Below are 21,313 nucleotides of genomic sequence, written 5' to 3'. Positions count from 1 at the left end.
GATTAAAAACAAATCTTTGTAAGGCCAGGGATTTAGCTCAGTGGCATCTCACCTGCCTCGCAAGTGCAAGGTCCCGAGTTCAATCCCTAGTACTGGAAAAATAAAAGGAAAAAACAAATCTTTGTAGAAGTATTTTGACATCATACAGCTATCCATTTCCCCATCAATCATTCTTTTAATGGTTTTAGCACCAACTGATCATCTCTATCAGAATTAATAATACTACTTAAGAGTTGCGGAATTATTTACTGATTTTTTTTTATTCTTTTTCTATTATTAGGTAGAATTCTATGAAGCAAAACTTTTCTTGTTTACCTGGGGCTATTTGGTTACGTTGATATACAGGTCCTAAATGAGAAGCAAAATAAATATGTATTTCTTGCTCTTTACTTACCAATTTTCAAAGTAAGAGTTGATTTAATAGCCTCACATGATACAACTGAGCTCTTTCTGGCTTTTTTGTTTTAAATATAAAGTGTCAGAAATTTTCATTGATTTATTGTGTTTGGATCCATAACTTTTTCCCTGTGAGCTGTTTCCCTAGCCCATTTTCTTTTATTTTTTATTTTGAGACAGGATCTCACTAAGTCACCAAGTTGCGCAGGCTGGGTTCAAATTATTGATCCTCCTGATTCACTCTCCCAAGTGGCTAGGAGTAAAGATGTTTGCCACCACACTCATCTGTTTTTTTCTTGTTACTCTTTTTTTTTCTTTTTCTTTTTTAATGGTGCTGGTGATTGAACCCAGTGCCTTTCACGTGCTAGACAAGCACTCTTCTACTGACTACATCTCTAGCCCTTTTTATTTTGACAAAAGGTCTTCGTAAATTTCTCAGATTAGCCTCGAACTTGTGATCCTCCTGCGGCAGGCTCCTGAGTAGCTGGCATTAACCAGTTCATTTTGAAAGTGTCTTTGTCGAGGCCTAGGCTAATCTTATGCTTTCTCAACCACAAGACTAGAATCAGTCAATTCTCAAAAGAGCCTAGATTCCTTTTAATGGCAATGAAATTAGAGACCAAATTTTAACAGTAATTGTTATGGATGTATTATTTCTTCTATATTATTTCAGTGGACAGACCTAGAAGATATATATATATATATATATATATATATAATATATATATATTTAAAATGAGTTCATGTTGATATTTTTCAATTTTAACATAATGTTTTCCTTAATTTCTTTGACTTTATAATTGTATTGGAATTGGAGGGATGGACCCAAATCTCTGTCAAAACTTTGTAACAAAAACAGCATGTACTATATGTGGCATTGAGAATGTCTCAAGAGAAATAAGAATTCATTCAAACTGTATTTACTGATTAATATGTCAACAGTTAAGCAGAAGATAATAACTGTTCTGAATAGTGTTCCATACATTTTCTTAGATATTTTACCAGACTCTATTAGTTTTCTGAGACATTTTTGCTATGTTTGGTGACTTACTTCCATACTGTCCTGGCTTTATCTAAATGAATATTCCATAAACATTAATCCAACAGTATATAATTATCATAATTTTTAGATTAGAACCCATAATCTGCCACTCTAACAGCTATTGAAGTTCTTTATTACTAACTGTGATGATATATATTTAATCATTCATCCGTTATAACTTTTTAACCAAAGAATTCATATCTATTAACTCATTTGATCCTTATATCAACCCTGTGGATAGTATTCCCATAAGTAATAAGCGGGGAGGCAGGGAGAGGAATAGGTTAATGTGTGAAGAACCACTGTACAGCTTGTTATTACCAGTGTCCATTGGGATGGTCGGGTTCCCGTCTGTCTGGGTGGTGCCCCTGCCATACCAGTTAAGTATTTTAGCTGTCACCTTGAAAGCATGGTTAAAGTGTTTAAAATTGCTTGCTTTGCTGGGGATTTAGCTCAGTGGCACTGTGGCTGCCTTGCAATTGCAAGGTCCTGAGTTTGATCCCCGGTACCCAAAAACAAAGTAAAATTACTCGCTCCAAGATACATAGTAGTAATCACCACAGATAATAAGTTGCAAAACCAGAATTAGGACTCAACCCTTTGAATTTCCAGCATGGTCCTCCTAGCATATCTTTTATTAATAAAAAATTGACACTTATATGAAACAAAAGTTTTTTCTCCCTGAATAAAATTATGCGAAGTCCTTAGAATAGTACATGGCACCTAGTCAGTGTTTGTAGTTATTATTATTCTGGGAAAGTATCCCTTTGTTACCTCAGATATTAAAATATACTGGAGGGCCGGGGATTTAGCTCAGTGGTTTCGCTGCCTGCCTCCCAAGTGTAAGGTCCCAAGTTTGATCCCCGGTACCAAACAAAACAAAACAAAACAAATAAAGTATTACTGGGTTAAGGGATTTACCAGATTATAGCCATTATTTACAGAAAGGTAGTGTTTAATATTTCTGTGACACAGATTTATCACCAGAACCTAAGATCTTTTCTAATAATTAGATATTTGAGTTTAATGCTTGGCTTTGAACATCTGAAGTTTATGAACTGATAGCTAAGATATCAAATTGTCCTCCTTTTGAAAAATTATTTTTTACCACTATTTAAATCTCTACGCAGATTCACCAGGCATGCAAACTAATCTGCAGAAAATGCAAACGCCATGTGACTGACTTAACAGGGCAAGTGGTACAGGAAGGAACCAGGCGCTACAGACTGTGTAATGAGTGCCTTGCTGAAGTTGGCATAGACAGCCTTCCCATTGATTTGGAAGCTGAGCAACATCTCATGTCCCCATCAGATGGAGATAAGGATTCTCGGTGGCACTTGAGTGAAGATGAGAATAGATCCTATGTGGAGATTGTAGAGGATGGGTCTGCCGATCTGGTCATACAACAGGTTGACGATAGTGAAGAAGAAGAAGAAAAGGAAATAAAGCCCAACATTAGGTAGCTGTAATGTGGACCGATGGCACTGGCATGTCTGCAGTTTATATTGACTTCCTGTATCTCTCTTTCCATGGTCAGAGTTTGGTTAACAAATTTATCCTACTGACTTAAAAAATGACCCGATGTAACTTGCATGTTTTCTGAACAGGCCATTGTATTCATTCTGAACTTTGTTGCCCTAAATATGTTGCTGCACTGGAAAAAAAGACATGACTTGAGTTGGCATGATGGATGAACAGTTATCCTCTTACTTTATTACAGAGACACCTTTTTTCTTTTAATATCAGAAGATCTACTTAGCAGACTTTTTTCAAAGAAAATATTTTAAATAAATTTATCACAACCAAACTTTATGTAAGATAATTTTAAGGTGTTTCAAAACTACATGCTCTGCCAATATTGAATTTCACAGGGAACCAAGTAAGAGCACATTTAAGGGTCTGGCAACCCACCTGCCTGAGATAGTAAGTCTTTCTATTAATTTCAGATCTGAAACAACCTATCATTATTCTCATATCATAAACAGTTTGGGATTATGACTGAAGACTAATCTAAAATACTTGAAATTCTTCCTATTTAAAATTTTTGTCAAGCCAGGTGTGGTGGCACACGCCTGTAATCCCAGCACTTGGGAGACCAGGCAGGAGAATTGCTGCAAGTTGAGGCCAGCCTGGGCTACATAATGAGTTCAAGGACACCCTGAACTACATAGTGAGAGGTGCCCAGCAAAATTATTGTTATGTAGTCAGTATTGTTAAAAAAAAAAAGTTTAAAGGCTGATCACAGAGTATATACAGACTTTTTTTTTTGAGACAGTCTCGCTAACTTGTTAAATTGCCAGGCTGGGCTTGAATTTGTGATCCTCCTGCCTCAGCCTCCCAGAGTGCTGGGATGTAGGTGTGTAGCATCATGCGTGGCTCAGGGATCATTTTTTAAAACAGGAAACATATACTGTACTGCGTAAAAGTCCAGGAAGTATGTAAAGAAGACCTGTCAAGGCCAGGGATCTAGCCCAGTGGTGCTGCCGCCTGCCTCGCAAGTGTAGGGTCCTGAGTTCAGTCCCCAGTACCAAAAACAAAGAAGGCCTGTCAATAAACTTTCCTCCTAGAATACAAAGTTTAAATTCCTCCCATGTAGGAATTATGAAACATTCCAAAATTAATGTCAAGTTGAAGGAGAATTATTTTAGTTCTAAAGATAAAATCTAATATCAGAAGAACTGAACTTCATAAAGATCTCTACAAGTTATCACAGTAAAGCTTGATATAACTTAATTGTGCTATAGAGAAGCTCCATGTATTGTTTTTTGGGGTTTTTGGGTTTTTTTTTGGTACCGGGGATGGAACTCGGGACCTTGTGCTTTTGAGGCAGGCAGTGGCACCACTGAGCTCAATCCCTAGCCCTATTATATTGTTTTTTTAAAGGCCATAAAATACCTTGACGATACTGGGGTTTTTTTGCTTTTGTTTTTGTGTTTTTTGAGACAGAGTCTCACTATGCAGTTCAAACTGGCCTTGAACTGACAGCAATTCTCCTGCCTCTGTCTCCCTAGTGCTGGGATTACAGACCTGTGCCACCATGCCCAGCTTTGATGATATTTTTTGTTATTTTCTCCTTTTTTTGTTTTGTTCTGTACTGTTCTGTTTAGTACTGCAGATCCAACCCAGGGCACTCTACCACTGAACTATATCCTCAGCCTTTTTTTTGTTTGTTTAGTTTGCAGTACAGGGGATTGAACCCAAGTCCTTCACACCGAGCTACATCCCCAGCAACTTATTTTGAGACAGGGTCTCCTTATATCACTAAGTTGCCTAGGCTGGGCTTGGACTTATGATCCTTCAGCTTCAGCTTTCCAGAGTGCTGGGATTATAGTCATGTTCCACCATCCCTAGAGACAGGGTCTTGTTAAAGTGTTCAGGCTGGCTGCAAACTTTCTATTATTTTTAATGAATGATTGTCCTTGATAACAGTTTGTGGCTTATAAAAATGTTATCAGTAGGTGAATAACTACTTTGCTTTGATCCTTCATTCTGGGGCTTTTCTAAGGTTATGCTGGCAAATTTCTAGTTGTTTCAAGACTGGTTAGTGTGCATTGAGTTCATCGTTCTCACAACAGGACTGTTCCTGAGTCAGGGTTCCTAACAATTAAGTTGTATCCTAATGAGGGAGGCATCACCTGCCATTCTCTAGTCTTACCAGAGTGATACTAACAGCTTTCAAACTTATAACCTGAATTTTAGTTGTTGAGGTCAAGAGGAAACATGGCTGATTCGAGCTTTATTCATAGAAATGAATTAGTGCTTGCATGTGTGTACTCTAATGCACTTTAGTCTATGATCTAAATGTTATTTTATGCTATTATCTTCTGCATGCAAACTACACACATCAGCATGAACATCAGCAAAGTCCACTGAACATAGTGCCAGCAGCACTTTCATTGCCGTTTCAGAAAGGACACTGTCTATAACTGTTTCTAACAAGCAGCAAACGATCCCCACAGAACAGCTACCGAGTTCACCACAGCATGTGTACTATCATTTCAGCATCCTAAAAAATATTTAAGACATTTGTAAGTTGTAAATAATGACTTCATTTATCGTAACATATCCACCTAAGACTTTAGAGACCAGTTATTTTCTAGAGTGAAACTGTCTATTGCTGATTTCTGAGAAAGTTATTTTTTGACTTTTAAATGTGGGAAAATGTGGGCCAGGGATTTAGCTCAGTGGTGCTGCGCCTGCCTTGCAAGTGCAAGGTCCTGAGTTCAATCCCTGGTACAAAAAAAAAAGTGGGAAAATGTTACATAGGAGTATAATCTGTTTAAATAAGCTTTATTTATGCAAGGAATTTCTTTTAACATCAAGAATAATGGGAATTATTTAGATCAAAGTTTGCTTTTGCAGAGATACTGTTTGTCAGCTTCTGAATGCCCTTCTAATTTTATTGTCCTTAAGAATGTCTGGTTGATAGCATGGAGTTTTGGAAAAATAAAGCACCACTGCATTTGTACCTAGTGTCTGGAAGAAGGAAAATGGCAGAAGTTCAAAGGATAGGTTTGTTTACTCAAGATTTTTTTTTCAATTCTTCAAATAAATTGTTTCACAGAGAAGCTCAGCAACTGGGGACTAAGCTCTAAAATTGGAGCTGATCAGGTTAGAGACTCCATGAACCTTTCCCCAGACATCTCTGCAGCACTTGGAGCTCAACTGAAAACAGTGGAACCAGATAACTTCTTGAATTCTTCCAGCATTGCAGTTTCACTTCATTTCTCATGTTACTGTGTTTATAAGCAGGTAAATTCATAGGGCTCTCAGTGAAGTAAATCACACCCTTAGCATATGATCTTCCTTCTATAATCATAAAACTTAAGAACCAAAGTTTTAATATTTTTGGTTTTATATTTTTGAGTAATACAATCAAAACAAACATAGTTACTGCTTATTATGTGACCACGTTACTGCTCATGGGTGAAAAAAGTTTGGTGTTTCAATTATTTAAGTGCTAGAATTAACAGTATGAAAAATCACTCAAAACAGTAAAGCATAAGATGTTTTTAACTGGAAAGAGTGAGAATAACAAGTACAAGACCAAACTAGATTTTACATGGAAAGCCCTATGTTATATTAGAGTGTATCAGTATTACTATTTATCATTTGTATGGCATTTAATGTTTGCAAAGTATTTAATGATTATATTTTTCCTTACATATCTTTAAGTAGGACAGTTATCACACATGAAAGGTGAATAAATAGAGGCATGAAACAGTTAACCTACATAAGATAGTCAGACAAACAATGGCAAACAGAAGTTGAAGTACCAGATTTTCTGAATCCTAGGATATCAGTTTAATTCACTGAGCTGTATTATGTATCACTCTATTTTATAAGATGCTTTTATATAAAAAAATCCATTGTTTTTAAGTTAATTGTTTAGTCATTGTATGTGGACAAATCCTATACAGAATAAATGTTATATAAAGGATGTGACTTTAGTTATAGAATGTTGATGATAGAATTCAGGTTATTACAGAAATGGCATTGGGCCAGCTGTTTTATATGTTGTGAGGTAAACTTAATAGTTTATAATACAGGAGTCTCTTTACTATTTTTTTTTAATTATCAACAGAAACTTTATTTCTCATTGATTCTGGGAATAATTAAAGGATAGGTGGTACCAGGGAGGGAAAGAGGGACAAAGGGGCAAAGAATCCTATAAAAAGGAAGGGGGTTGCTGCACAAGCGCAAGGACCTGAGTTCCATCCCCAGTACCAAAAAAGGAAGGGGGATATGAGAAACATGAGACTGGGGGATAAAGGGGCAGTTCTCAAGTAGGGGATAGTGAATTAAGGGGCAATTACATGGGGCACCAAATCCAAAATGAGCCACAGGAGATGGAATGAGCATTGGCCCGGATCGGAAGGGTGGATGAGAGGGAGTTAGTAACACAGCTATAGGATGCTCGGCTTCTGTCAGGGAATTGGGACTCGGGTTTTGGGGGTTTCAGGCTTAAGGACGTAATGTGGGGGAGCCCAGTCGGGCTGGCTGCAGGAGGAGCCCCCAGGCCCCTCCCCTGGGCCTCTTCTTTTGGGGGCACCTCACTGACATGGCAGAGCCATTCACTGTAGTCTAGTTGCAGACTCTCACTCAGCCAGTCCCTTAGACACACTCCAGGCCGAAAAGTTCCCATGGTATTCAGTGACCAGATCCTCTAGGTTCTTGAGGGTGGGAATTCGAGGCATTGTCCCTTTGAAGTATTGCTTCCCCAGTGGACTGGGTGGCTCCATTCACTTCAACACTGAGCACTTCCGCAGAGTGGGTTAAAGCGGCTCTGAACCCGGAATGTGTAGTTTCTGCCCATCGACACTAGGAAGGGAGAAGCTGTTTCTGACCTACTTGTTGTTCAGTCCAGCTGCTATCCCAGTTGCTCTGATACTGCACCAAATGCTGCAAACAGCGGTCCAAAGAGTATCTGTTGCTCCAGCTCAGTTCTAGCTGGGATTCACTCAGGTTGCGAAGTGTTAGATTCTCTGGAGCCCAAAGGATCACCACCAGGTTCTGCAGTTTTAGCTTCTGTTCCATCTGCCTCCTGGGTTCTCATGGGTCTTGCAGCTGGACACCAAATGTTTCATAGAGACGGATCTCATTTTCTTGCAGTCAACAGCTGGAAATAATCTCTTTTGAGAACAGATAGTGACCACACTCCTGGACTTTATAATTATCAGAGTTCATGTACCCATATCGCAGAGTCAGGTTGGTAGGCTGGTGCTCAGAGCTGCTATTCCAAGTGCAATTCGTGTACTCACCATTGAATACAAAGCACTGAACCTCTGGGAGGGGCAGGATGGAAATGTTGAGAGACCTGGGGGTCTCAGAGGTCAAGAAGGAATCAGCTGTGGTGTCTTCATTCCCACTGGGCATAAGGACCGTTGAGTTCAGCCCCACCCCCAGCAAAGGTAGCTGCAGGAGTAAGAGGGATCTCAGTGGTAATGATGGCTTCAACATGTCGCTTGTTCTTTGTTCCAAGTCTCTTTACTGTTTATGGATCAGAAAAATGAAATCCACAGGTGAGCTATAAACTTCATATTCGAATATCAGCCTCCCTACAGACCTGTATTAATACCACAAACTCAGATATTTTAAAATATAATATTAACAATAAAACAGGGCGGGGATTTAGCGCAGTGGTTCCGCTGCCTGCTGCCTGCCTTGCAAGCACAAAGACCCAAGTTTGATCCCTGGTACCAAAAAAAAAGCGGGGGGTACTCGTAAAGGCAGAACATTTTAAAACTAAATAGCATGCTGGACTTTTCAGCTCTTTCCTTTCTGTTCTTTCATGGCAGTAAAACGCATTGCACACTCTCTCACCATTAAATAGGAAACCAAGGCCAGGGAAATAAATTCCAGTTGGCTTTTCACTTCTGGGCTTGATCAAATCACTTGAAAACTCAATTATATTGAATACATCTTAGAAAGTACATCCAAGAGTTTGTTATACTTTGCTTCACTCTTACATTTCTGAATGTGCATTCTATTATATAGTTTCTTCATTCCACTGGGAAAAAATTTTTTTTCTAGTGCTGGGGATCAAAGGAAAATTAATTCCTTAATGATATTACTTAAACTGCTTACTTCCTTACTGAAGAGTAATTTAACCAGGCCTGATGGCACACACCTATAATCCCAGCACTTTGGAAGGCTGAGACAGGAGGATCACAAATTCAAGCCCAGTCTGGACAATTTAGTGACTTAGTGAAACCTGATCCCAAAGTAAAAAATTTAAAAAACAGGCTGGAGATGTTAGCTCGATGTGAAGATCCTGGGCTCAATCCCTGCTACAGCCAAAAACAAAACACAGTAACTTATTTTTACTTACCTGTAAAAGAAATAGAATACTTGGGCCTATATCACAAGTTCTCAACCTTAGCTGCACATTAAAATCATTCCTGCAGCTTTTCAAAATACAGATGCTAGGGCCGGGGATTTAGCTCAGTGGTGCCAATTCTGTCTCAAGGGTACCTGCTTTGCAAGTGCAAGGTCCTGAGTTCAATCCCTAGTACCAAAATAAATAAATAAAATGAAATAAAATGTAGATGCTATACTCTTAAGTGAAATAAATCAGAAACATATGTTTAAATACCCAATGGTTTCTCTGGTGTGAGAAATCAAAAGTGGAAATAAAGACTGAAATGTATAATAGAAATTGGGAAGTGGGAAGAAAGTGTTCAACTGGGAAGAGGAACAAGGGAGGAGGGAGGGAGAAAGGAAGGAAGGGACAAGAAAAAAAAATAGAAGGAAAAAATGGAAACAAAGGTGAACAATTTAGTAAGACTTTAGCTGAAAAAATTAGGAGATTGTGGGCATGGCTCAGGGTAGAATGCTTGCCTCAAGTGCCAAGGCCCTGGGTTCAATCCCTAGCAATAGATGCTTATGCAAATCAGAATCTCTGGCAGGCATAGCCTGGGCGTCAATTTTTTTTTTTTTTTGGTACCGGGGATTGAACTCCGGTCCTTGCCCTTTCGCTTTCTTGCAGCAGGCGGCTTTCTCAAAGCAGCAAAACCACTGAGCTGAATCCCCAGCCCCTGGGTGTCAATTTTTTAAAGCTTCCCAGTGTTTCTTATATGTGGTCTGTTTCCTTTTGTCCTCACCATACAAATGCTAGGGAGGGGCCTTAGAACCATTTGATTTTCTGTCCACTGGGTCTGGACACTATTGTTAAAGACCAAAAAAAAAAAATTTTTTTTGAAACAGGGTCTTGCTATGTACTTCAGGCTGGCCTTGAACTCACCATGTTACCCAGGCTGGCCTCGAACTCAGGGTAATCCTCCTGCCTCAGCCTCCCAAATGCTGGAATTACAGGTGTGCGCCACCACACCTGGTTCATTAAGGGAAATTTTTAAAATACAGATGTTGGGCTGGGAATGTAGGGTAGTGGTAGAGCGCTTGCCTAACATGCATGAAGCTCTGGGTTCCATCCCCAGCACTGCAAATAATACTAACAAAGGGAGATCTCACTGCCACATTTTTACATCCTAGAGATTTTTAATCAAAAGAGCACACTGAAGTCCCACATTAAGAAAGCACCTTGAGGGCTGGGGATTTAACTCAGTGGTTACACTGCCTGCCTCAAAAGTGCAAGGACCAGAGTTCGATCCCTGGTACCAAAAAAAAAAAAAGTGCCTTTTCACTTTAGTAAAATGCAGTGGTCACATAGTCAAACTACAGAAAATACTAGTTTTGTGAAATTTCAAGCCACTGTGTATCTAAGGGTCTTTTTTTAGGGATATACAATATCAACACTAAATAGTGGAAAGCCCATTTTGGGGCTGGGGATATAGCTCAGCACTTGCCTAGAGAGGGTGAGACCCTGGGCTCAATCCCCAGTACCACACAAAAAAATTTTTTTTTACTTCAGGATCTATTTACATTCATTCATTCATTCATTCATTCATTTATTTTGGTGCCGGGGATTTAACTTGGGCCCTTGTGCTTGCGCAGCAGGTGTCAAAACCACTGAGCTAAATCCCTGGCCCCCAATTTACATTTTATTTGGTTATGGGTATTGCACTCAGGGAATTCACATAGTACTGTGCCTCAAGCTAATAAAAACTGTATTATGAACACATAACATTATATGTTGAAATTTGCTTTAATATTTTAAAAGGAACTATAACTCTTCAGTTCCATAAAACTGAATTAAATTTTTTATTCCAGTTGAAATGTGATACTAGAGAAATAGGACATAAAGGACACATTATACAAAATTGAAAATAAAAGTTTTCTTCTATGCTTCAGTCATCACCATAAAAATTAAAACTTTATAAAAAAGAATTTCTTCCAAGGCAGGCCATGGCAGCACACACCTATAATCCCAGCACCTATTAGAGGCTGAGGCAGGAAGACTGCTGTGAATTCAAGGTCAGCTGAGCTACAATGAGTTCAAGGCCACCTTGAACTACAAAGGGAGACCCTGTATCAAAAATAAACAAAAAACATTCTTTCAATAATGAACTGGCTTGCACTTTCTTGCATCATTAAAAAAAAAAGTGCTGAAATAAAACAGATACTGTGCCATTTAAACTTGTGTACTGAATTGATTTCAGATTTTTTTCAGTTGGGCGCGGCAGCACATGCCTGTTATCCCACCACCAGGAGTGCTGGGGCACGAGGATCGCAGGTTCAAGCCCAGTCTGGACAACATTGTGAGTTCTGGGCCAGTCTGAGATACATAGTCACACTAAAAAAAAAAAAAAAAAAAAAAATGGCGGGGTCGGGGAGTGTGGCTCAGTGGAAGGCCTTGAGTTTATTTCCTAGTACCACAATAAACAAAATCTGTGGGAGCCAGGCATAGTGGCACACGCCTGTAATCCTAGCACTTGGAGGCCAGTACCACCCTGGGATATACACTGAGTTCAAGGGTAGTCTGGACTACATAGCAAGGCCATATCACAAAAAACACCAATCTGGGCAAAATTCAAAGGTAAGAACTGTGAGTTCCCTGTTGGGTACTCTGCTATGGGTAACAGGAGGCAGGCTGTATTGGGAGAGAGAGAAGACCCTGGAGAAGCCACAGGTACAATGATGAAGGTGCAAAGTTGCCCAATAATTTGTCCATCTTTCTTATTGTGATGCACCCTTGAAATGCAAGGGAGTCAGGAAGGAACACTATGGGGAAGGGAGCCTCAGAATGGCAATGGAGTTGGCATAAAGGGAAGCCCACAGTGTTTTTCTGCTCAGTAATGGGGATTTAAACCAGGGCCTTTGAACTGAGCTACACCCCCAGTCCTTTTTATTTGTTTTATTTTTGAGACAGGGTCTCACTAAATTGCTAAAATTGCCCAGGGTGAGTTTGAACTGTTGATCCTCCTATCTTGGCCTCCCAGAGTGCTAGGATTACTTACAGACTTTCACCACAAGAGCCAGCTTTATAGCGTTTGAACATAGATGCTCAACTAAAGGGAGAAAGCAAGATTAACTCAGGGAAAAGACTGCAAGTAGAGATGTAGGACAATCTGAGGAAGACAAAGGGGAGGGGAAAATAGGAGTGAACTTGCTTCCCTTTCTTAATAAACCTAGAACCTAGCTATCATGTTAAGTCTTGCAGAGAGGCTCTGGCTCCCAGGGTTGTATCTAGACTGGTCATGCCCTCCCTAACAAACACTGGATTTTTAGAACTAAGGAGTGGCAAAAGGGAGGTGATGATGTTTATGTATGTTTGTCATTTTTTTTTTTTTTTGGTACCGGAGATCAAACTCGGGTCCTTGCGCTTGCACAGCAGGCGGTGAAACCACTGAGCTAAATCCCCAGCCCATGTTTGTCCTCATTATCTCCCACTTATTAAGAGTTTACCATGTGGCAGCCACTGCTGTTAAGAGCTTTATGTTTATACATGTTTAACCTTCTAACAATCCCACAAGTGCTGTTATCATAGCCACTTAAGACAAGGAAATTAAGGAACAGAAAGGTTAAGCAACATGTCCAAAGAACAGTAAGTGGCAGAACCAACACTTGAACTCCAGTTGATCGGGCTACAGTTTGTTATTAACTACTGCTCTGCCTCAAATCTTCAAAATAATGTTAGCACAGGTGGTGGTTCCTATTTGGTGGGATGGGCTGGGGATTTAGCTCAGTGGTGCCGCACTGCCTGGCAAGCACAGAGTCCTGAGTTTGATCCCCAGTGCTGCACAAAAAAAGAAAAAAAAGGCTGTTTGGTGCAATGTTTTGTTTTTGTAGTGCTGGGGATTGAACCCAAGCCTCATGCATACTAAGCAAGTACTCTGCCATTAAGCTTTACCCCCAGCCAGCACAATTGTGTTAATGGGTACTGGGGTGCTATGGACTCTTCCCAGGGGCTGCTTCCAGGCTCTTGTCCTGAACAAAGAAATGGACAGGAGACAAGATGGCAAGGTTTTACATTTACAGTGGACCCTTGAGTTACGATCAGCCTCACATATGAACTTGGGCTACAACTGGAATCTTTTTTTTTATTTTTAAGTTTTTACAAGATACTTTGGAATCTTAGTTTTAACTTAGGACCAAAGTCTTGAGTTATGACCCAAATGCTGGTCTTTCCTGTGTGCAGTTAATTGAGAAATCCTGGGCCAATGTCTCTCCAAGGACAGACATCTGCCTGGAAGAAAGTGTGTTCCTAAAGTGTTACAGGAGAGAGACTCTGCAGGCTGTGTAGAGGAGCCTGAGCCTTCAATTGACCCTGTTGTTGATGACACTGTCACTACAGCAGAGTCCATAGACTTGAGGTAGACAGTGCTGATGTTGAGGAACTGGTGGGGGAATGCTCAGAATAACTGTCTACAGAGGAACTTCAGCAACTTCTGGCTGAGCAACAGAGAATGGCAGCTGAGGAGCTTTCTGAAGAGGAGGGGGAATATCAACAATCAGTGCAGCAGAGTTCTTCTGAAATAAAGAAAAATCCTGAAAAAGCAGACAGAGCCACAAACATCTGTAAAGACCCATCCAGAAGACCTACTTGCTTCATGACAATGTCATGTCATATTACAGAACAGTGTTAAAGAAAAGACAGAAACAGACGACCTTAGACTAGTTTTTAGTTCTGAAAAGGTTGAGACCTAGTGAGCCAGAGGCAGGTCCTAGTGAGCTACAGACTCACCCAAGGAGAGAATGGACACCAGAGAGCCAGATTCCTGATGTGCTTATAGAAGGGGACTCTCCTTCCCAACAATAACCACCTTCCATTTCATCCTCCCTTCCTGCAAGCCGAAGATGTCAACTTGAATGGTGAGTACAGTATGAAATTGTTGTTTCTGGTAAAGTAGGCACATTTTATAACTTTTTGGTGAATACACAGAAAATTATTGGTGTCTCTGGTAAATCACGCACATTATACAACTTTTTTATAATGAAAAGGTTAGTTAAGTTAAGGGGGCTTTGGGAGGTTCAGAACACATTATGGGTATTTCCATTATTTCTTATAGGAAGTCTTGACTTACAGCCAACTTGAGTTACAACCAGCCCTGGCAAATGAACTGAGTAAGTCAAGGGTCTACTGTATTAAAGGTATCGATAAGAAAAGAAGTGCTCTGCAGTGTTAAGCCAATTAAAATAGGGAAATAAGCACCTTCTACATTCACAGTGGGCCACTGAGAAGACAGTGCCCAAGGCCAATGCCTGCCATCTTTACACCCCCACTCTGACACCAGATCTAGGTGGTCCTATCCAAACCCTGCTTGATCTTGTGCCAGAAGAACTGAACACAGGATTCACTGATTACTATGAGGCACATGGTTTGGAAGCTGTACTGCACATGTCCTGAATCTCTGTGATGGATGGATCATGCCCACTTGCCCAGGCATTTTGCCATGGCCTAATCCACTGCCTCAATACTGTTTAAATTCCTTGATTCCAAGCATAATTACAAAATTACTTTTCATATATACATATATATATATGAATACATATGAATATATATGAGGGGAGGAGCTAAGAAGCCAGGGATAAGAACACACCCCTCCAAGTCACACCCTCCGTGACCCACCTCTTCTGACCCAGCTGCACCTCCGAAGAGCACATTCAGCTATAAACTCATTAATGGACAGATCCACTGATGAGTATAGTATGCTCCAATCACCTTCTAGAAGTTCCACCTCTAAACATGAGTGTTGGGGGGACAGTTGAAGACTAAACCATAATACCAACTTAGCCTCTATCTCAGTGAAAAAAGGACTAGAGATATGGTTCAGTTTGAAGGCCATGGGTTCATTCCCCAGTACTGCAAAAAAAAAAGAATAAAATTCAAAAATTAACCAGGCATGGTGCCATATGTCTGTAATCCTAGCACTCAAGAAAACTGAGGCACAAGACATGGAGGCAGCTGAGGGGCCCACGGACAGTTTTAGCAGATAAAAAAAAAACCGCAGCCCTCAGCAAAGACATGCCACTCCTTCAGGTAGCTGAAGACCAGGTATACATCCTGCCGTTACCACCTAGATACAGGTGTGCCTTGTCCTTGCACACAGAACACATAACAGATGTTATAGAAAGGAGAAAAGATCACAAAGCACAGCATGTCTTCCCAGTGCCAAGTGACCCAGCAGCACCCACACATCTGGCCTGACCACTGCATAGACCCTGACCACAAATACTTGCTCCAACCCCTGTATGTGCCAGACCCCTTCCCAATCCCCTGTAAAAATCCGTCTGTTCCTTGTTCACCACTGACAGGTTGCTCGCCCTCAGTTGACGTGCACCCAGGTGAACAGTCTCTGCCTTGTTGCCTTCCATTAAAAAAAAAAAAAAAGGCTGAGGCAGGAAGATCCCTACAGCCTGGACTACATGAGTTCAAGGCCAGCCTGAACTACATAACAAGAGCCTGTCTCAAACATAAAGCCACATGGGGTGACATATCCCTGAAATCTCAGCATTTGGGAGGCTGAGGCAGGAGGATCACTGTGAGTTTGAGGCCAGCCTAGATAACACATATGCACACACGAAAAAGTATATATTTTTACTTAGGGTAATTTTACACACATGGCTGTACAGTTATTTGGTAGTGGAGAGAAACAGAAATCCACTATTCTCTACTTTCTTGTTCTAGGAAACTGGATAATTCCACAACTAAAATATTTTGCTAAACAAATTAGCATTTGAACTGTTAATTAGAGACAATGGAATAGTCCCAGCCAGTAGCCTTTTTTTCTGAGCTGCACCTTCAAAGATCACTCAAACGTTTGCTGTTTCTTTGTAAATATAAAATTAATAGCTCACCTCAAAGTGTTATTACCTGTGTCAAAAGAAACCACCAAGCCAGGTGTGGTGGCACACACCTATAATTCCAGCACCTGGAAGGCTGGGCAGGAGGATCCCTGACAGTTCAAGGCCAGCTTGAACTTCAAGGGTGGTTTGAACTACACGGTGAGACCCTGTTACAAAACAAAACACCAAGGGCTGGGGATTTAGCTCAGTGGTTCCATCGCTTGCCTTGCAAGCACAAGGACCCGACTTCGATCCCTGGTACCAAAAAAACAAAACAAAACACCAAGCTGGGCATGACGGTACACATCTGCAACCCCAGCATGATGGGAGGCTGAGGCAGGAAGATGGGCAACTTAGCAACTTAGTAAGACACTGTCTCAAAGAAAAAAGGCTGGAATTGTAGCTCAGTATGAAGGCCCTGGGTTCAATCTTTTTTTATTATTTTTTTGATACCAGGAGCAGAACTCAGGACCCTGCACTTGCCTCTGAGCTATATCCTCAGCCCTGCATTCAATCTTCAGTACCAAAAAAAAAAAAAAAAAAGAGGAGGACCAGGGATGTGGCTCAGTGGTGCTGTGCCTACCTAGCAAGCAGAAGGTCTTGAGTTCAATTCCCAGTACTTTAAAAAAAAAAAAAAAGGAACATAAAAGGAAGCCTTACATCCGCCTTTTACGACATGTCACTGATTATTTAGTGATAACAATGTAAAATTAATGTACTACAGGCATATATAAAATCATGAGGACAAATGGGTAATATATTCCACAGAAAAGCATTTAGAAAAATTTTTATATGAACAGACACCCAGATATGGTTAGAAAATATCACTAGTAAAATACTAGTTACCAGATTTTGATAATGTCTGCTTTGGGCAGGTCTCTTTTCCAATTCTGAGTTTCTTAGGTAAAGAGTCTAAATTCTTGTCTCAACGGCACCTGCCTCGCAAGCACAAGGTCCTGAGTTCAATCCCCAGTACCAAAATTAATTAATTCTGTCTCAAAAATCTCTTGGGGCAAAGCTAGTCTTATTGAGCTCATTCAGGACTTTTTACTGGGCAAAATTGAAATCCGCCAGCATTTTAAAAATCAGGAGGGGTAGTCCAATGTAGTTGATAATGGCACTTCGTCCACCGTGCAGAGGGTAAAACTGTTTTCTTGGAACGTACTCCACCAAACCCCAGGTGGAAAGAGAACTGTCAAAAATGGCTATGGGAATCCATAACCACTTAAAGATAAAAGATCACCATACCATTCCTGTTTGTTTTTTTTCCTTCCCTTTGCTGTATTTTGGAGTAAACCCAGAGCCTTGGCACTGAGCTACATCCCCAGCCCCCACTCTTCCTCAGACAGGGTTTTCCTAAGTCACTGAGCTGCCCAGGTGGGGATCAAATTTGTGATCCTCCTGCTACAGTCTCCCAGTGTGCTGGGATTAGCCACGTTCCACCACACCTGGCTTATTACCTTCTTTAAAAGCCATGCCATAATAATACATTCCACATTCATGACAATGGCTGTCAGATTTGTCCAGGTAAAAGACCCTGATGGTGCAATTTGGACACCAAAGACTGAGTAACAAATGCCATGTCTCTCTCAGCTAGTGGGCTATTTGGAATGCATCACTGGGAGGCTCAGTGGCATGTGCAGAGGGTCCCATCACCCAAATCACCATCACCATGTACAAGTGTTAGTCCTTGCAGCAAAGAAAAGCAGAGGGAGGAAATGCAATGCAACAGACACATCCAGGCTTTTTTCATCCCTTCCTGAACCCAACCTTTCCCTTGTTTATGGAAATGAAACTGGACTTTGATCTCCTGGTGCCAGCATCTGCACACTGTTCCTCTAGGCCAAGGACAGCTGGGGGTGGCAGTTTATGCCCTAGATCTGAGTTCAGAGATGCCACTTGTCACTAAAGGAGAAAACAATTTAACTTTTAAAGCTCCATTTTCCCATGCAGGTTATACCAGCTGCTCCAGAGGCTGACAAGGGAGGGTCGCCTGAGCCCAGGAGTTTGAGACCAGCCTGGAATGCATAGAAAGACCTTGTCCAAAAGCAGGTACTGAATCAAAGAATCTTAGAACTAGAAAGGTAGTAAGAAATCATATAATACATATAGTTAAGGAAATAAGAGGCCATCGAGATAGAGGACAAACTCCTGGACCTTTAACCTGTTACTCATTAAAACCAGGACTTTTCTTCTGGGGCAGTCAGGGACTTAAAAGCTGTTTTTGCTTAAAACAAAAAACACCACCAACAAAACAGTGGACTTTTTTGTTGGGCCTACAGATGCCCAACAGATAACTAAAAGCAGGATAAAGCTTCTATTACCTTAAAATTTGGGGTCAGATCCCTGTTCAGCATACAGGCTTACTAATCACTCAAGGTGTTGTCTATCTAAAAGCTGGTGATACACAGATTATTAGCCCTAAATTTACACAATCTACTTCATCCCCTTTCAAGACTCAGGAAACCAAGAGTTACAGGGACATTCAACTACCAAAAGGGCCCAAGTCTCTAGTCTTAACCTACGTTGATTCCAACAGAGCCTCTCAAAATTAAGACTGTCCCAAGTAGAAATAATCACCTGCTAGAGACTGGATGAAATGACAACGACTTCTTGAGCCATCTTGCAAAACCAAAACTGAGTTAATGATCAACCAGACCTCAGCCCACAGGTGGTGGGATTGTCTGGGCTAAGGAATCCTGGGCTTGGCAGTGGGTTTGCCACCCCTACTATTAGACAGATAGGTAGATATTAGCAGGCCTCAGAGTCAAAGGGGTCTCAAAAATAGCATGTATTGCCAGTTTGAGATCTCAACATAAAACATTTCTAATTTCAACATTTATATTCATTTGTTAGGTCTCAGACCTAAAGCAACCCCACAGAGCCCATTGACATAAGGCTCTATATTGTGCCCGTTCCTTTGAACATCTGGCCACTGGCCATCTATTTCCAGGCAAATAGCATTCCTGGGGTTCCTGTTAAATACTCAAGAGAGACGGGCTGGGGATTTAGCTCAGTGGCATTGCGCCTACCTCGCAAGCACAAGGTCCTCAGTTCAATCTCTGGTACAAAAAACAAAAACAAAAACAAACCCTCAGCACTTAGAAAGCAGAGTTAATCCCTCCCTTTTACCTAGTTCAAATTCAGCAAACTATAATGATATTTGGCACCACCCAGTGGCTGTTTTAGGGCCTTGTGAATAAATCCCAACTTTGTAAACTCTTGATCACAAGAAAGAATACCTCAATCAAGACTCAAGCTGCAAATCAAACCTAAAGAGGTTTCATTAAGGCATCTACTTTTTTTTTTTTCTTTTTTGGTACTGGGGATTGAACTTGGGACCTTGCGCTTTCGAGGCAGGCTTTCGAGGCAGGCGCTGGAACCACTGAGCTAAATCCCCAGCCCTGAGGCATCTACTTTTAAAAGTTCAGATAATTTTTGGGCCAGGGATTTAGCTCAGTGGCACTGTGCCTGCCTCGAAAGCGCAAGGTCCTGAGTTTGATACCTGGTACTGCAAAAAAATAAAAAAGTTCAGATAATTTTAAAATTGTTTTTTTTGGCCTGTCTCCTTAAAATGAGTAACTGGGGGCCAGGGATTTTGCTCAGTGGTTCTGCCACCTGCCTCACAAGCACAAGGTTCTGAGTTCGATCCCTAGTACCAACTCCCCCGCCCCAAAAAAGACTAACTTAAAGTAGTTTAAAAACAATGAATCTTTTAAAATTCTCCTTTTCTTCTCTACCTGTGTACATATAGAGGCTTTAAAAGAAAACTACACAGGAAAAAAAAAAAAAAAGAAAACTACACAGGGCCAGGGATGTAGCTCAGTGGTGCCAGCGCCTGCCTGGCAACCACAAGGTAGAGTTAGATCCCCAGTACCTAACGAAACAAAAAACAAAAAAACTACACAGATTTCTTTAAAGTCTGAATAGGTAAGGAACACAGACCAAAGCTAATTCACTGATTTTCCTTTTGTTTTTCCTTCCCCAGTACTGTGGTTGGAAACCAGGGACGCTCTATCACTGAGGCTATCTTACTTATTTTGAGACACTCTTGCTATGTAGTCCAGGCCGGCCTCAAACTCACAAACTCCTTTCTCAGTCTCCCAGATGGTAGAATTACAGGTGTGTATCACCACACCCAGCCCGCCCAGGCCTCTTTTGATTTTTTATTTTGAGACAAGGTCATGCTAAGTTGCCAAGGTTGGCCTCAAACTTTCAATCCTCTTTCCTCAGCCCCCAGGGTAGCTGGGATTACAGGCATATGCCACCATGCCCAGTTGATTTTCTACTTCTGAAAGTCACGCTTTAAGTTAAAAACTTCTGTTCTATACATTTCCATTTGTCAAAAGACACTAGAGAAATGAAATTATTTTATCTTCTCAAGAGGAAGGAAAAGGCAGCTCTTCATAGGTCTTTCTTTTTTTTTTAGTGTCTTAAATATCAATGATCACAAAAACTTCTGGTTTCTCTTCATTATAGACTTGCATTGCTGAATATGTTATTGCTTTGACTTCTGTTCCCTAAAGGTTAAGAGAAAAAAACACATGAGAAGACATTACAATCAGAACCATGAACTCTAGCAACAACTGGCAGAAATTACAATTTTACTATTGTGAAAAACTAAAAACCCACAGGCCAGGGATTTAGCTCAGTGGCACCACACCTGCCTTGCAAGGTCCTGAGTTCGATCCCCAGTACCGGAAAAAGAAAAACAACTAAAAGCCCACATGAATCAATTAGTTATCAAATTAATCCAGTATTATATTCTGATTCCATAAAAATGGAGGAAGCTTGTGTAAAGTAGAAAGAGCGCTGAACTGGAGTTAGGAAACAAAACTCTAACCAGGCTTTAGTTTTGCCCAGGCAAAGAAGCTGTCTGACTCATCTGGGCATCAGCGTTTCATTTATGAAGTGGGCTGCATCACAGAACACAGGCTTTTCTATTGTGGCTCAGTGCTCACTCCTCTTACTCCCTACACACTCCCTCCCGCTCTGACCTGGCTCCGAGGAATCCAGCCTATTCTCTTCTCAGCTCCCAACATTCACTTCACCCTCTTAGGATTCTTCTCTTTATACCTTTAGCTGGAGAGTAAAACATAGCTCCCAAGTCAAAGCTTTTCACATGATTCCCATATGTGACACTCCCCACCCTGGCACCAATTTAGAACCACAGGATTAGATGTTCTCTTA

General features: G+C 40.8%; 2 protein-coding genes and 1 pseudogene across 11 annotated transcripts in view; 1 reads left to right on the top strand and 2 right to left on the bottom strand.

Annotated features, from left to right (window-relative positions):
• The window catches only part of Zbtb8a (zinc finger and BTB domain containing 8A), a 52,908-nt gene extending 32,968 nt beyond the window's left edge, over window positions 1-19,940 (top strand). For 2 of the 3 annotated variants that reach the window (XM_004850865.3, XM_087215367.1), the window contains one exon: window positions 2,569-19,940. In XM_004850865.3, coding sequence (XP_004850922.1) covers window positions 2,569-2,901 — 333 coding nt within the window. In that variant the 3' untranslated portion in view covers window positions 2,902-19,940. Of the gene's footprint in view, window positions 1-280; window positions 2,362-2,568 lie in introns of those variants that run through there. The other variant, XM_021263269.2, reaches the window with a different exon arrangement.
• On the bottom strand, window positions 6,991-8,398 carry LOC106009879 (cytokine receptor common subunit gamma pseudogene; annotated as a pseudogene). The gene has a single exon (XR_015452748.1). The product of XR_015452748.1 is annotated as a cytokine receptor common subunit gamma pseudogene (transcript).
• Window positions 6,991-21,313, bottom strand: part of Tslig1 (tRNA splicing ligase complex subunit 1) — a 28,331-nt gene continuing 14,008 nt past the window's right edge. For 6 of the 7 annotated variants that reach the window (XM_004850863.3, XM_087215369.1, XM_013074250.3 and 3 more), the window contains one exon: window positions 15,851-20,643. In XM_004850863.3, the coding sequence (XP_004850920.1) occupies window positions 20,557-20,643 (87 nt within the window). In that variant the 3' untranslated portion in view covers window positions 15,851-20,556. Of the gene's footprint in view, window positions 8,429-15,850; window positions 20,644-21,313 lie in introns of those variants that run through there. The other variant, XM_087215368.1, reaches the window with a different exon arrangement.

Source organism: Heterocephalus glaber, unplaced genomic scaffold (assembly GCF_053883595.1).
Source record: "Heterocephalus glaber isolate CG9 unplaced genomic scaffold, H.glaber_assembly_v1.0 deba00001452, whole genome shotgun sequence".
Lineage (NCBI taxonomy): Eukaryota > Metazoa > Chordata > Mammalia > Rodentia > Bathyergidae > Heterocephalus > Heterocephalus glaber.
Note: the sequence above shows the minus strand (reverse complement) of the source record. Positions and strands in the feature narration are given on the sequence as shown.